The 13,365-nt window shown below is 41.0% G+C and overlaps 1 protein-coding gene across 1 annotated transcript in view; it reads left to right on the forward strand.

Annotated features, from left to right (window-relative positions):
* Nucleotides 1-13,365, forward strand: part of LOC117960301 (protein kinase C epsilon type-like) — a 67,113-nt gene that overhangs the window by 46,112 nt on the left and 7,636 nt on the right. The window contains exons 11-12 of the mRNA XM_034898125.1: nt 237-391; nt 13,117-13,255. Coding sequence (XP_034754016.1) covers nt 237-391; nt 13,117-13,255 — 294 coding nt within the window. The remainder of the gene's footprint in view (nt 1-236; nt 392-13,116; nt 13,256-13,365) is intronic.

Here is a 13,365-nt window from a genome sequence, read left to right on the forward strand (position 1 = left end):
TTCTGACTGGCTAGTAGTCCTTACCTAGGTACTGTCAGGGCCCTCATACTCTGCTTCTGACTGGCTAGTAGTCCTTAAAGGGTGAAAAGAGGAGCTGCAGCTCAAATCAAACACCACATACTGCTTCTCCTTCATTCAGCTGTATACACACACTAAAAGTGAGTGACTCTCTCTCTCTCTCTCTCTCTTTCTCTCTCTCTCTCTCTCTCTCTCGCTCTCTCTCTCTCTCTCTCCAGGACCGCTTGTTTTTCGTGATGGAGTACGTCAACGGAGGTGACCTGATGTTTCAGATTCAACGGTCCAGGAAGTTTGACGAGGCCAGATCTCGTTTTTACGCGGCCGAGGTCACGTCCGCTCTGATGTTCCTACACCGGCACGGAGTCATATACAGGTAACCACGGCAACAGACCTTTAACAGGTCCCCATACAGTACACACTGTATGCACTCAGGCCTTTTTTCCTCCAGATTTGTATTAATGTGATCTAAACATATTTTCCACAACATGAATGTTGTGTACAGCTTGAATAGGACGCTCTTATTGGTCATATATATCTGTATGTATATATATATATATATATATATATATGTGTGTGTATGTATACTGTGTGTGTGTGTGTGTGTGTGTGTATGTCTCTCTCTCTCTCTCTCTCTCTCTCTCTCTCTATATATATATATATACATAGAGAGAGAGAGAAATATATATATATATATATGGGTACCCCTAAAATGGAATGTGGCCCCAGGCTGGCCCCACCATTTGAAATGGTCGTGAACTGCCACTGTCATTGTGTGTCTGTGGTCCAGTCGGTCTACCAGTCTACCGCTTCAGACTGAAACGTCTATCTATCTCCATCAGGAAACTGACTGACAGAGGGGCTCATTTGAACACAAAGCAAGGTTTATTGGGCATTCATGGAACGCTCTTGTGTTCAGTCCTGCCGGCAAACAACTAATGTTCTTTTCAGAGAAAAATATTTTCTTTGGTTGTGAAACTCCAACTCGTTTAAGGCAGGAAGTGCTCGGTGTTGGTCTGCAGGTCGAGATTACCTCAGCGTCCTTCTACAGGTGCTATTATGTGTCTGTTTGGACTCCTCCATCATAATATCATTGTCAACCGATAGCAAACACGCAGCTGGTCCCACAAAAGCAGCACGCTGCTCGAATCATAACACCATTGTGATGGACGGAGGCTCAGTGCAGGTTCTGGCGGTTTGATCCCAGAAATAACTGGGATGGAAGAACAGTCAGGTCTTCTTTCCCGTGTTTTCTCCTCACGAATATGAGGTTTGATTTGGTGTTTAGATTCTCTCGTCATGCAACCTGTGTGTGTGTGTGTGTGTGTGTGTGTATGTGTGGCTGTGTGCGTGCGTGTGTGCATGTGTGTATGTGAGTGCGTTACTTCTGGTAGCTTGTCTGACAAATTCTAAGCCTGCCTATTGAGTTGTATGCTGATAGTGATTGGTACCAATCAATCAAAATTGACCTATTGATTTCTTGTTTAAAATAGCATGTGACAGTTTATAATTTTTCATCCCTTGCCTCTGTATGTTAGTGTGCGTGTGTGCGTGTGTGCGTGTGAGTCCGTCAAGGTTATAGTAGTCAACAAAAACGAAAAAAATAACAAATAGTAGGTGAAAAATGTTTTTTTCAACAACTATTTGTCGGAAAACAGGGGCAGAGTCCGATTATTATTTGCTTATGACTGTGTCAGATAAAAGAAAGTGTCTCACAGTGGTGTCTGGCAAAATATGTTGACAATTTATTAAAGGGAAAAATCCCACGAATTTGAAAGTACATTTGAGAAGTGCGCACGAGGAGGCTAACCTAGCTTACGTTTTTTTTCTAGCTTGTTTAAGATGACTTTTGGGGCTTTTCCCTTTATTTGGGAGTGACAGTAGATACATAGGAAAGGTGGGAGAGAGATGGGGGAGGACACGCAGCAAAGGGTCGCAGGTCGGACTCGAACCCGGGCCGCTGCAAAGGACTCAGTCTACACGGGGCGCACGCTCTCACTGGGGGAGCTAGAGGCCGCCCCCCCATCTAGCTCTTACTGCGGCGTCTTGTGTAGACTGTTTACATGTCTGTCCTCACCATATGTACGTTGTATGTACTGGTGTTATTGTTGAATACGTTCTGAATACATATTTCTCAAACTGTATGATGTTTTTGTTGAGTTATTATTACACAATACTACACACTAAGCGTTTTCAAAAAAATAAACTAGTAAACCTGCTTTAAAAACAAGTTAAAACTAAACTGAATTTGAAAAGAAAAAATCAAAATGAAATTTAAAAAAAAACTAATGAAAAGTGCGTGTGTGTGTGTGTAGATATGTGTAGTCATGCCGGTAGTTGGGTTTTTAAGCCCCCAACGTTGCCTTCTAGGCAACGCTGCCTGTAGTGGACTAGGCCACGGTTAGGGTTTGTGGCCTTGAACTGTTGCGGTGTTGCCTGAAGTCGAGGTGGGGGGTCAAATACTGACGTTCAGTGGTCATGCCATCTGTGCCACGTTAAAGCTAGCGAGGACGGTTGAGGCTGCGATTTTGTTTATGGCATCATGTTTCCTGTTCACCTGTTTTATCGTTTTGCCCTCAAAGTATTTACCGAAAACACAAACACGCTCACGTTTATGTTGTAAGACTTCTGGACCCTCATTGCCCTGGGGCCTAACCCTCAATCTAAAGCCAACTGAACCCAGGTGTTATGAAATGAAACATGACTAAACAAGTACATGAGCTCCTCTTGTTGGATCTTTTTGGATTATTTTGGGCTACTTTGTAACTGACTTTGATAGATTATTCAACCAGGAGAGACATGTTTGCAGAAATGCAAATATGGTTTATAATAAAATGTACAAAGTCTTTGGCAATTAGACTCCATCGCTATACGAATATTTCATAAATACATATATTTGGTAGAGAACCATAAGACCCCCTATGGACTCTGGACGCGGGTGGTGGCGACAAAGTACCCCAAAGACCAGACCGAAAGAGGCTCCAGGCCGTTCAGTTGGAGTATAGGACTGGAGGTGGAAGGGGGGGTGGAGGGTTGCACTCTTTGTCTGCAACGACAGCTGATAGCAAAGGGAGAAACTGATTTTTTGAGCATTGTTGTGATTGGCCCTTGAATTTTGTGTATGATTCTGATTGGTTTAGCAGGAAGGGGAACGCCTCCAACAGCTGATTGCAGTTAGGTAGAGCACTGATTAAGAGTGAGGTCTCCCTGGAAGAATTTACACTACAGAACAGGCGCCATCTTTTTTTTTTTTTACATCATGCAAGGTTTCAAAGGGTCGTGAAAAGTCTCAAAAATTCTAACATTTTAAAATCCAAATTGCAGGTCTTTATTTCAGCTTTAGTGCGTAAGTTTTTTTATATTAAATAACATCTGTTACATTTAAGTTGTTGACAAATGAGTTGCTACAAGGCTAATGAAGACTATCAGCTCCACACTTCTCTCTCTGGATTTAATTAATTTCCATACGTCCATTTACCACTCCCTCCATTGCTCGTTGGAATATGGAAGTTTTAGTTCTTTCTTTCCTTCTTTTAGTCTGAATATAATTTGCTGTATATGTTCAGATCATTGTTACTCTGTTGATTTTATTCAATTCAAATGCATTTATTTTGTTTTGCAAGTACTTTTGTGACTCTGCATTTCATTGTACTTTTCTGTCGTGATATAGGTCTTAAATATTCTTTAAGGTCTTAAACACTCACAACTGCACTACTGTTCATACTGTATAGTTTTTTATTCTGTATTACCACAGTCATAGCCTATGTACAGTTGTAGCTGTAGTAATAGACATTTACACAGACACACACAGTATCTATACACATATCTATACACGTATATATCATTCATACCTTGCACTCTGTATAAACTGTACATATATTTATATTATATTATCATTCATGCTGTAGCACATGTTATTTAATACGTATTTAATCACTGCTTAGGCACTGGTTAGACACTATCTACATTTTGTTGCTCTGTACTTGTGACATGTGCACTGTCAATAAAGTTGAATCTAATCTAATCTGAAAGGTCTTGGAAAGTCTAACGTTTGATTTAGACAAATCCGTGACTGGTGCGATTGTCCAATCAGGTTTGCTTTGCTGAGGTAGTGAAATACAGAAGTGCCAATAAGCTTCTTTTTTTTTTTTAAACCCTAACCCTAAAGCCCACTTTAAAAATCCATACAAATGTGGAAAGATTACAACCAGTCGAGATAGAAAATGAACCGCAATGCTGTTTTTACCAGCCTAGGCCGAGCCTAATCTACTTTTAATTTCACTTGTTTGACATCAAGACGTCACTACGTCTTCTGAGGTCAATTTATTTGAAGAGTTTTTTCAGTATTTTTTTTCAGTTTTTTTTCTGTTGTTTGTGTTATTTTGGTGTTTGATTAGTTTTAGAAAAGCTAATAATTCTAATAGAAATAGAAGACTGTTTTTCTTTTATTTGTGTGCAGCTCATTGTGCTTAACAAAAATCGTAACTTAAAAAACTAACCGTGCATCCAATAATGAGTTGTTGTGTATACCTGTACATCCCTCGTCTTAAGCCTTGCTGACAGATCAGCAGAGCGGCTCTAGAGATGCAGGAAGAACACATTTCAACCCAAAGTGAATAAAGCTCACCTTTGACCTACTTATTCCCAAAACTCAGCAGGTTTAGGTTGTATGATAGCATCTCTCAGAAGCAGAAGCCTGTAATCGTTAAATGAAGTGCTTGTTACCTTAAACACTGGGTTCACTTTCCATTAACTTACGACTACAGACTTCACTTCTACCAAAACAACCTCCAGTCTTGTTGCAACATGTTAGTTTAACCAAAAGAAACTACTGTATGCCTGTGTTGGAATGATCTATTACACAATATAATAACAACGAACTGCTCTGATGTGACGTGTGGTTGTTTTGGTAGCAGTTTATTCTAGTGCTTGATCCAGTTAGCTTTATATGTGTGTGTGTGTGTGTGTGTGTGTGTGTGTGTGTGTGTGTGTGTGTGTGTATGTGTGCTTATATTGTGTGTGTTTGTGGGTTGTGTGTACGTGCATACAGTATGTGTGTGTGTGTGTGTGTGTGTGTGTGTGTGTGTGTGTGTGCGCGCACATGCCCTTACAGAGTCATGAATATATAAAATACAGTATGTATGTATGTAGGTTGTGCGTACAGGATGTGTGTGTGTGCGAATACAGTATTAGTGTATGGTGTGTGTGTGTGTGTGTGTGTGTGTGTGTGCGTAAAGTATGTGTTGTGTGTGTGTGTGTGTGTGTGTGTGTGTGTGTGTGTGTGTATGTGTGTGTGCACCTGTCCTTACAGAGTCATGAATATATAAATCCTGTGATAAACAGACACAGTGTCCCCAGAATGAGCAAACAGGTTGAATAATGGGACATGAATAGTGTATTATTCTGTGTCCAGACATTAAAGGTCATTTGAACGTGACAGAAGATAGTACAATCCTCTTTAGTGCCCCACAATTAATCACAATTTTATCATATTACTAGTGCAATGTTCATAATGCAGCCGGTGGGGCGCAATATTTATTAAAGGCAAAAGATGTGTCAAACTACAAATTCTGTCCTACAGACCAAAGGAAACAACATTTGTTTGGTTCTTGCAACAATCACACTATAATCCTTTCTAAATGTTAATATTTTTCAATGAAAATGAGAACAATGATGCAAATATTTTCATTCCCTCAAATATCGTGAATCATCTTGCAATTGCAGTATCAGTGAGTTTTTCCTCGTATTGTTCAGCCCCATTCCTCTTCCACACTGCACTTACTGTGTGTGGGGGGGTTCCCTTGGGGGTTTTGGTTTCCTCTCACAATGCAATCACAGGGAGAACGTATAAAGTCCCCAAAACAAGGCTGAGAATCGGGATGGAACTTCATCATCAAGAAAATTTAAAACTGGTTCAGTATTGCTACACAGCAGCTGAAACGGGCTTTAAACCTAACACAAATCTATTTGCCTTGGAAATAGCAACCTTTTTTCACCCCAGAGGGTTTAATTAAGCCTTATTTTGTTATGTCAGAATATTTCCAGGTATGTTGTTTTGTTTTGACCGTCAGACAACATGAAATATTACCAAATCAGCTGGTCAAACGGAGACCTGTTCTGGCCCTATTTTAACGATCCAAGCGCAGGCGTGAAGCACCTGGTGCAGGTGCATTCAGGGCGTGTACGAACTTTGTGTATGGACTACTTTTGCTAGTTTAAAGGTGAAAAAACGTGGTCTTTCTGCCAGGCGCGTGGCTCCAAAGGGTTGTTCTTAGTGTCATGATTAATCATAGGCGTGTTTTGGGCTATGAATCAATCAGTTTCATCTCTCATTCCCTTTAAATCTCCAATTTCCAATTTTTCCAAATTGAGGAACCAAAAAACCAAATACTCAGCAAACATTTCTTTAAAAAATGATGTGTTAATTAATAAATTAATGTAAATTATTCAAACAAGTATCGCCATGTTCAAAAAGGAGTAGGAAAAAGTTAAAAAACAAAACATGTCTGGTCCCACCCCATTTTTAAAAAACTTTTGTAGAATTTAATTCTTCACTTATTTATGTATTCAAACGTTACGCACATATACACATGCATACACATACAGTATACACACATGCACAACACATGTATATACACATTTTGTGGTGGCAAAAGTTCAGAGATAAAAAGGGTTTGTTTATTAGTTCTCATCAATCGAAGTCAGGAAAGCGGCCGAGACTACAGTCTGGTGTATTACAACAAAAAAAAGGGGGATGACAGTAAGACGGACCAATAAAGTTACACCCAATCAGCTCAAGAAACCAAAAAAAAGCCACATTGTGTCTGCTGGTTGCTTACAGAGTCTGGTTATTAATGTGATATACCAAAAGAATGTGCACAATACATAACACATGACGCATGACATCTAAAACAAAGAGCACACACCCAATGGAGGTTTGGAAATGCATGTGTGGAGAAAATGGAATAAATAAAAAACAGGATTTAAATAAAATAAAACTCTTAAAACACACGCAAAAATGTAAAACACAAACAAGATATTGCATGAATTTAATAACAGAATGAAACCACTAATAGAACTACCATCCGGTGTCGTTATTTAGGTATTTTGGCAACATGATCTCAGAGGGTCCAGTCCCGCTGGTGCCTGCTGGACCAGGACTCATTGTTACGCTGAAGGGGATTGGGGGGGCGGTCCATAATCATACAATTACAACGGTGTGATTGTGAGTAATAGTTTCTTTGGGTTGGCGCCCAACTGAGTCTCAATCAGTCATCATGGTTGAAGCCGATAGCTCGTAGCTTTAATGTTTTCTGTTTGTTTCTGTATTGGTTTTGGCTTCCTAGCCGTGTTTTAACGTGATACTCCACCCAGACAGAGTCTGCGTCTGAGTCACACAGTCCTCATGTGGACTTGAAATGTGGAAGATCTTATTACCAGAAATACCTCTACCTAACCTCGGCATCTGTTTTAAGCAGCAATAGAGGTAACTGAGGTGCGGGTCTGCTTGGATTCGTGCCACTTATGCCTGCCATACACTAGAAGACTTTGAGCAGACTTAGTGGGGGTGATGGAACAGTGGATTTGACTCATGCCTTTGGTGTGGGAGATCTGGGTTTGATTCCCACTGCGATACATCAACCAATGTTTCCTTGAGCAAGACATTTAACCCCTAGTTGCTCCAGAGATGTGCAAAATGTAAGTCAGTTTGGATAAAAGCACCAACTAAAGGACATGTAAGGGAATGGAATAACTTTGAAAGTCTGACACCGTCTCACATCTAAACACAATCATCTAACGTCTAATGCCAACCGCACACCAAATGACCTTTCAAGTGCTTCCATTGTCGTGGAAACATTTTCAATATGGGAATGAAATCAATCAATCGTTTGGTGTGAGGTAGTTTAGTGTGAGGTAGTTTGGTGTGAGGTAGTTTGGTGTGAGGTAGTTTGGTGTAAATGTAAATGTAAATGTGCTGTATTTATATAGCGCTTTTCCAGTCTTAACAACTGCTCAAAGCGCTTTTACATCTACAGGAAACATTCACCATTCACACACATTCATACACTGTGGCCGGGGCTGCCGTACAAGGTGCCACCTGCTCATCAGATAAACATTCACACACATTCACACTCCGATGCGCAGCACCGGGGGCAACTCGGGGTTCAGTGTCTTGCCCAGGGACACTTCGACAATGACTGCAGGGGCGGGGATCGAACCACCAACCTTCCGATTGGCAGGCAACCGCTCTACCACTGAGCCACAGCCGCCCCTGTGTGAGGTAGTTTGGTGTGAGGTAGTTTGGTGTGAGGTAGTTTGGTGTGAGGTAGTTTGGTGTGAGGTAGTTTGGTGTGAGGTAGTTCAGTGTGAGGTAGTTTAGTGTGAGGTAGTTTGGTGTGAGGTAGTTTAGTGTGAGGTAGTTTAGTGTGAGGTAGTTTAGTGTGAGGTAGTTTGGTGTGAGGTAGTTTAGTGTGAGGTAGTTTGGTGTGAGGTAGTTTAGTGTGAGGTAGTTTGGTGTGAGGTAGTTTGGTGTGAGGTAGTTTGGTGTGAGGTAGTTTAGTGTGAGGTAGTTTGGTGTGAGGTAGTTTAGTGTCGCGGTAAATTCCCTTTGGATGTGTTTATTTTTGCTGATGTCAGTTTCCTTTCTCTTTCTTTGTGTTGTAATTCTAAGCTCTGGTGGATTCATGAGGACTATGGGTACCTGCTCCTCGGATCTCAGCGGGGTAAATCCAGACAGCTAGCAGACTATCTGTCCAATCTGAGGTTTCTTTTGCAATACTAAAAAAACCTTTGAACACACACAAAAAAAAACTGTTCCACCAAAACAAGTTTCTTCCTGAGACTGTTTAGCAGCGGCTGTCTTCGGAGCTAAGCACCGCCCATGACGATTGTGATTGGTTTAAAGAAATTTCAATGAACCAGAGCAACTCTTCTTCCATCTTGGAAGGCTGTGTGGACTAGCCAGACCTTCCTCGGCAGCGCTGTGGAGGAGGGTCTGGCAATTCGAGACTAGGTGTAAGGTGGTCATAAATCTCAGCCCGAGTCTGTCTTTTCTCCCATCTTGACGTTACGAAAAAATAAACCTTGTTTAATATTATCTTAAGTTTTAAGTCTTAGTAGTGAAGTTAAATCATGGGAACATTGTCAACAACCAATGGGTGCGCTCCTCAGGGCCAAACAGGAAGCACCAAACAGCTAACGTCGGGGTTGTTTATTGTTGCTTTGGCATGTCGCTAAGCTAAACGCTACACAGTCTGCACACTGACTAGGACTACATTCAGAGCTAGAACGCCACGTCGGGCATGTAAATATAATGACATGTTTTAAACATACTCTCGATGAGGCTTTAAAGCACACACCCACTTCAGTTGGTGTTCACAAACATTATGATTAATGGTTCAGTCTTTTAACTTTGTGTTTTTTTAGTCATGCTGTTTTGATAGTGATTATTACTGTCAGAGGTTGGCAGGGACTGTAGCACTATGCCCAAGACAAGTTTCCCCCCTCTGTGACAATAAAGTGTTTTCTATTCTAAAGTAATTAGTCTAGACCTTCCCCCACAGCGCTGCACAGGAAGGTCTGGCTAGTCAACACAGGATTCTGGGATGGGAGAAAAACCTGCTCTCGTTTAAGGGCAGTTGTTTAAACCAATCACAATCGTCTAATGAAGCGGTAAGAGCCTTGGTGCCTCTGCAAAACAGCCTCAGGAAGGAACTTGTTTTAGTGGGACATGTACGTTTAAAAGTTGTTTTAGTCGTTCAACAGAAAACTCAGATTGGACAGATAGTCTAGCTAGCTGCCTGGATTGACCCTGTAGAGATCTGAGGACCAGGTAACCACAGTCCTCAGAAATCCACCAGAGGTTGGAACGCCATCATAAAGAAAGAGGAAGGTGATGGACATTGCCCAACATTTTTTTTTTCCTCTGCAGTACTTGAGCAATCCCGGAAGTGGAACGTGGTTGAGACTATACCAAACAAGGCAATAATGGGATAGGATCAATAGTGATACCCTAATGAGACTTTTTATTTTATTCTCCAGTTTAACTTTAGTTTTGTGTGTGTGTGTGTGTGTGTGTTTCAACTTGTTCCCTTACAGAAGAGGGGATGGATGGATGGAGGGAATGTCACAGTGCACAGGGGTTGCCGCTAAGGACGTAATGGAAAAATCACTCAGGATTAAAAAGTAACACAGGAAATGCTCTCAATTGAGCCTGATTACAGCTTTTGTGTGTGTGTGTGTGTGTGTGTGTGTGTGTGTGCGTGGGTGTGTGAGTGTGTGCGTGTGTGTGTGTGTCTGTGTGTGTGTGCGTGTGTGTGTGTGCATGTGTGCGTGGGTGTGTGTGTGTGTGTGAGTGAGACAGAGCAGCTCCTCTTTATTGAAAGGATTATTGACAGGATTTCTTTTCTAAACAACAACCAGACATATATTACACATATTGCCCTGATTGTAGGTACACAGTGCGACACTGATCCGGGGTCAGTGGGGTTTTACCGCTTAATGCTAAGCCACTTTCTCCAGTTTAGTGTTGTACCTTGAACCTATAGGAGTCTTAAACGGCTTTAAAAGTATTAGTGTCTGAAGTAGGTGGTACTTACTCATGCTAGTAGATGTAGATATTTGTATAATAAGCCCAGAGATGAGGCAGACGTGTATTTCTAAAATGTTTCTTATAGTTCTTTAGTTCTTAACGTTTTCTGTTTAAACTGACAGTTACACCCGCCTAACCCCACAAATCTCAGCTTTTAATCCTACATCTATGACATAACTTAGTGATTCATTGTTATTATCTCAATTGATTATTATTAATTGAGATGTTTTTCAAGACTAATTATAATCTTTATAAGACGATAAAGCTGGTAAACCATGGTAAGCTTGACCGGAAACAGCACTGGAATGAAATGAGCCATACCATGAATAGATAAATTAGGTCATATTTAAAATCTGAAATGTGTTTTTATATAAGAGAAGTGCACCTGGATATTTTGCAGATATTCCCACTATTATGTCTTCAGATCGTTATATTAGAACTGACCTTGTTGAAATAAATAAATCCGCTTTGCACTACTGCGGTTCCCAAATCCTGGGGCTTAAATATCATTCCATTTGTATTTGGACACCTGCAGCCTCTTAATGTTGTATATTCCTGCAGCGAGGTGATGTGTAATACAAGGATTAGCGTCAGCAGTCATTTGAATTCAATAACAAATATATTGAATTCATATGCAATTGTTTTCTGCCCCGCTGCAGGCGTGCAGTTCAGATGTAATGTGCTGGGAGTCGCCTGGAGGTGAGATATGCAAAGAGGCCACTAATCTCCAGTTTAATCTTTTTGTCCGGGGGAACGTGCTGTTCTTTCCTGCCCCAACACGAGGCCATAAATGTGCCTTTTAGCAAGGCACAGCCCCCCGGCAGCTCAACAGTAAAACACTGCGGTGGTTTTGGTGGAGTTTAGTGAGGTGAAAGTTCTTTTCATTTTGTGCTGAGTTCACATTAATAAAACCAGACTGCATTTTGTAACCAGGGAGATTTAAAGGGCTGTGGCTGTATTTGGTTAGAAATAATCAGGAGTCAACCAGAAATGTAAACGTCTTATGCATGTCATGTCTGCAACAGAGTTTTTTGTTTGTTTGTCTATTCAGTATTTTGCACATGATAGCAGTGTTGTAAGTCTGATTGACAGCATGCTTCAGCAAACCTAAGAAGGCTCAAACCTGTGGAAATGGATTTCTTGGAAGGAGAATGAATCAATCAATCTATTAATCTATGTAAAAAAAATACACTTTACTGGAAGCTGGCATGTGTCAACGTTGTTCACAGTGTCCCAAACATGAACTAGTAAAAACTTGGTTAAAGGCCAACTGTCAAGCTCTATTGCATCGGCCATGTCTTTAAGCATACCGTTCATAGTTTAACTTGGTTCAGTGTTTAACTTTGCACGAGATCCAGCTACCTGTCGTGACTGCAGATAAAACTGCTCAGTGTCAGCATAATTAAAATAAAAAAAACAAAAAATAACAAAGAACAGTATTTGCAAGTGAAATGAGTTCAAGTTTCTGGAAATTCACATGGCTAAGGGTACACGGATTAAAAAAAAAACATAATTACCCAGAGAGACGTATAACGTGGAAATCTGTCCATTTTCCCCGAACAACCTTCAAAAGATCCGTCAATGTCCTGTCAGCGCAAGGCATGATGGGACAGAAAAGAACAAACTTTTCAACAGCTGCTCTCAAAATAGGTTGGTTAAGCTGCCTTTTTATTTTGGGGGGCTTGCTAAAACAGGACAGTTGCATAAGTTCACACACACACACACACACACACACACACACTTTATCTCGCCGCTGGCTTGTCAGGGCGGCTGTATTTTTGAAAACACCTTGGGCTGAATGGCTGCGTTGGCTACATCGGGGAGATGTTGACATTTTTGTGGCAATCAACCATCAAACCCAGAGCGACCGCATTCATGACCAACCCTGCCATCTCTCAACACTGCTTCTGTTATCTGTCCCACTGTTCCCTCCCTCTCACCCCCCGTCCCTCTCTTTCTCCTTTTCAACCCTCAACTTTCTCTCTTTTCCCACGTCTGTTGCCCTTTCCATCATCCTTATATGTATTTCTTCCCGCCTCAGAGACACACACTTACATGTAAAACCATTACAAAGAAGAACCTGTGGGGCTGTGAAAACCTTTGTTTATCATGGTTACTGTAAATCCCAACTGTTCTCAAACGAGTGGTCTTTTAGCAGAAGCATTTATTGCACAAGAGCACAAGAGATTCCATTGAAATAAACTAAACTATTGAAATTAAATAGCTCAAAAAGAATATTTTTGCAGTCCAAATTGATGTCAAAATGTGAGCTACTTTGATAAAACCGTATTATACATATTTTATTTTGCGGTATATACTGTGTATATATATCTAGGTTGTATATCTGTATTCTACACTTGTATATGTGTGTAAATGTGTACATTCTTTCCATTCCTGTTACTTTTAATTTTACCTTGCAGCTGTAACACAGTAATTTCCCAGTTTGGGATTGATAAAGTCTATCTATCTATCTATCTATCTATCTATCTATCTTTTCTCCGGCTCTGCAGAGACTTGAAGCTGGATAACATACTGTTGGATGTCGAGGGACACTGTAAGCTGGCAGACTTCGGGATGTGCAAGGAGGGAATCCTCGACGGTGTCAGCACCACCACCTTCTGCGGGACGCCAGATTATATCGCACCCGAGGTGAACTCGAATGCACATATACAGCTTCCACCCCCCCCAGTAACAACGCATTATGTAATAAATCGTCACAGCTTCCACCCCCCAGTAACAACACATTATGTAATAAAATG

This window comes from Etheostoma cragini, chromosome 17, assembly GCF_013103735.1.
Source record: "Etheostoma cragini isolate CJK2018 chromosome 17, CSU_Ecrag_1.0, whole genome shotgun sequence".
Classification (NCBI taxonomy): domain Eukaryota; kingdom Metazoa; phylum Chordata; class Actinopteri; order Perciformes; family Percidae; genus Etheostoma; species Etheostoma cragini.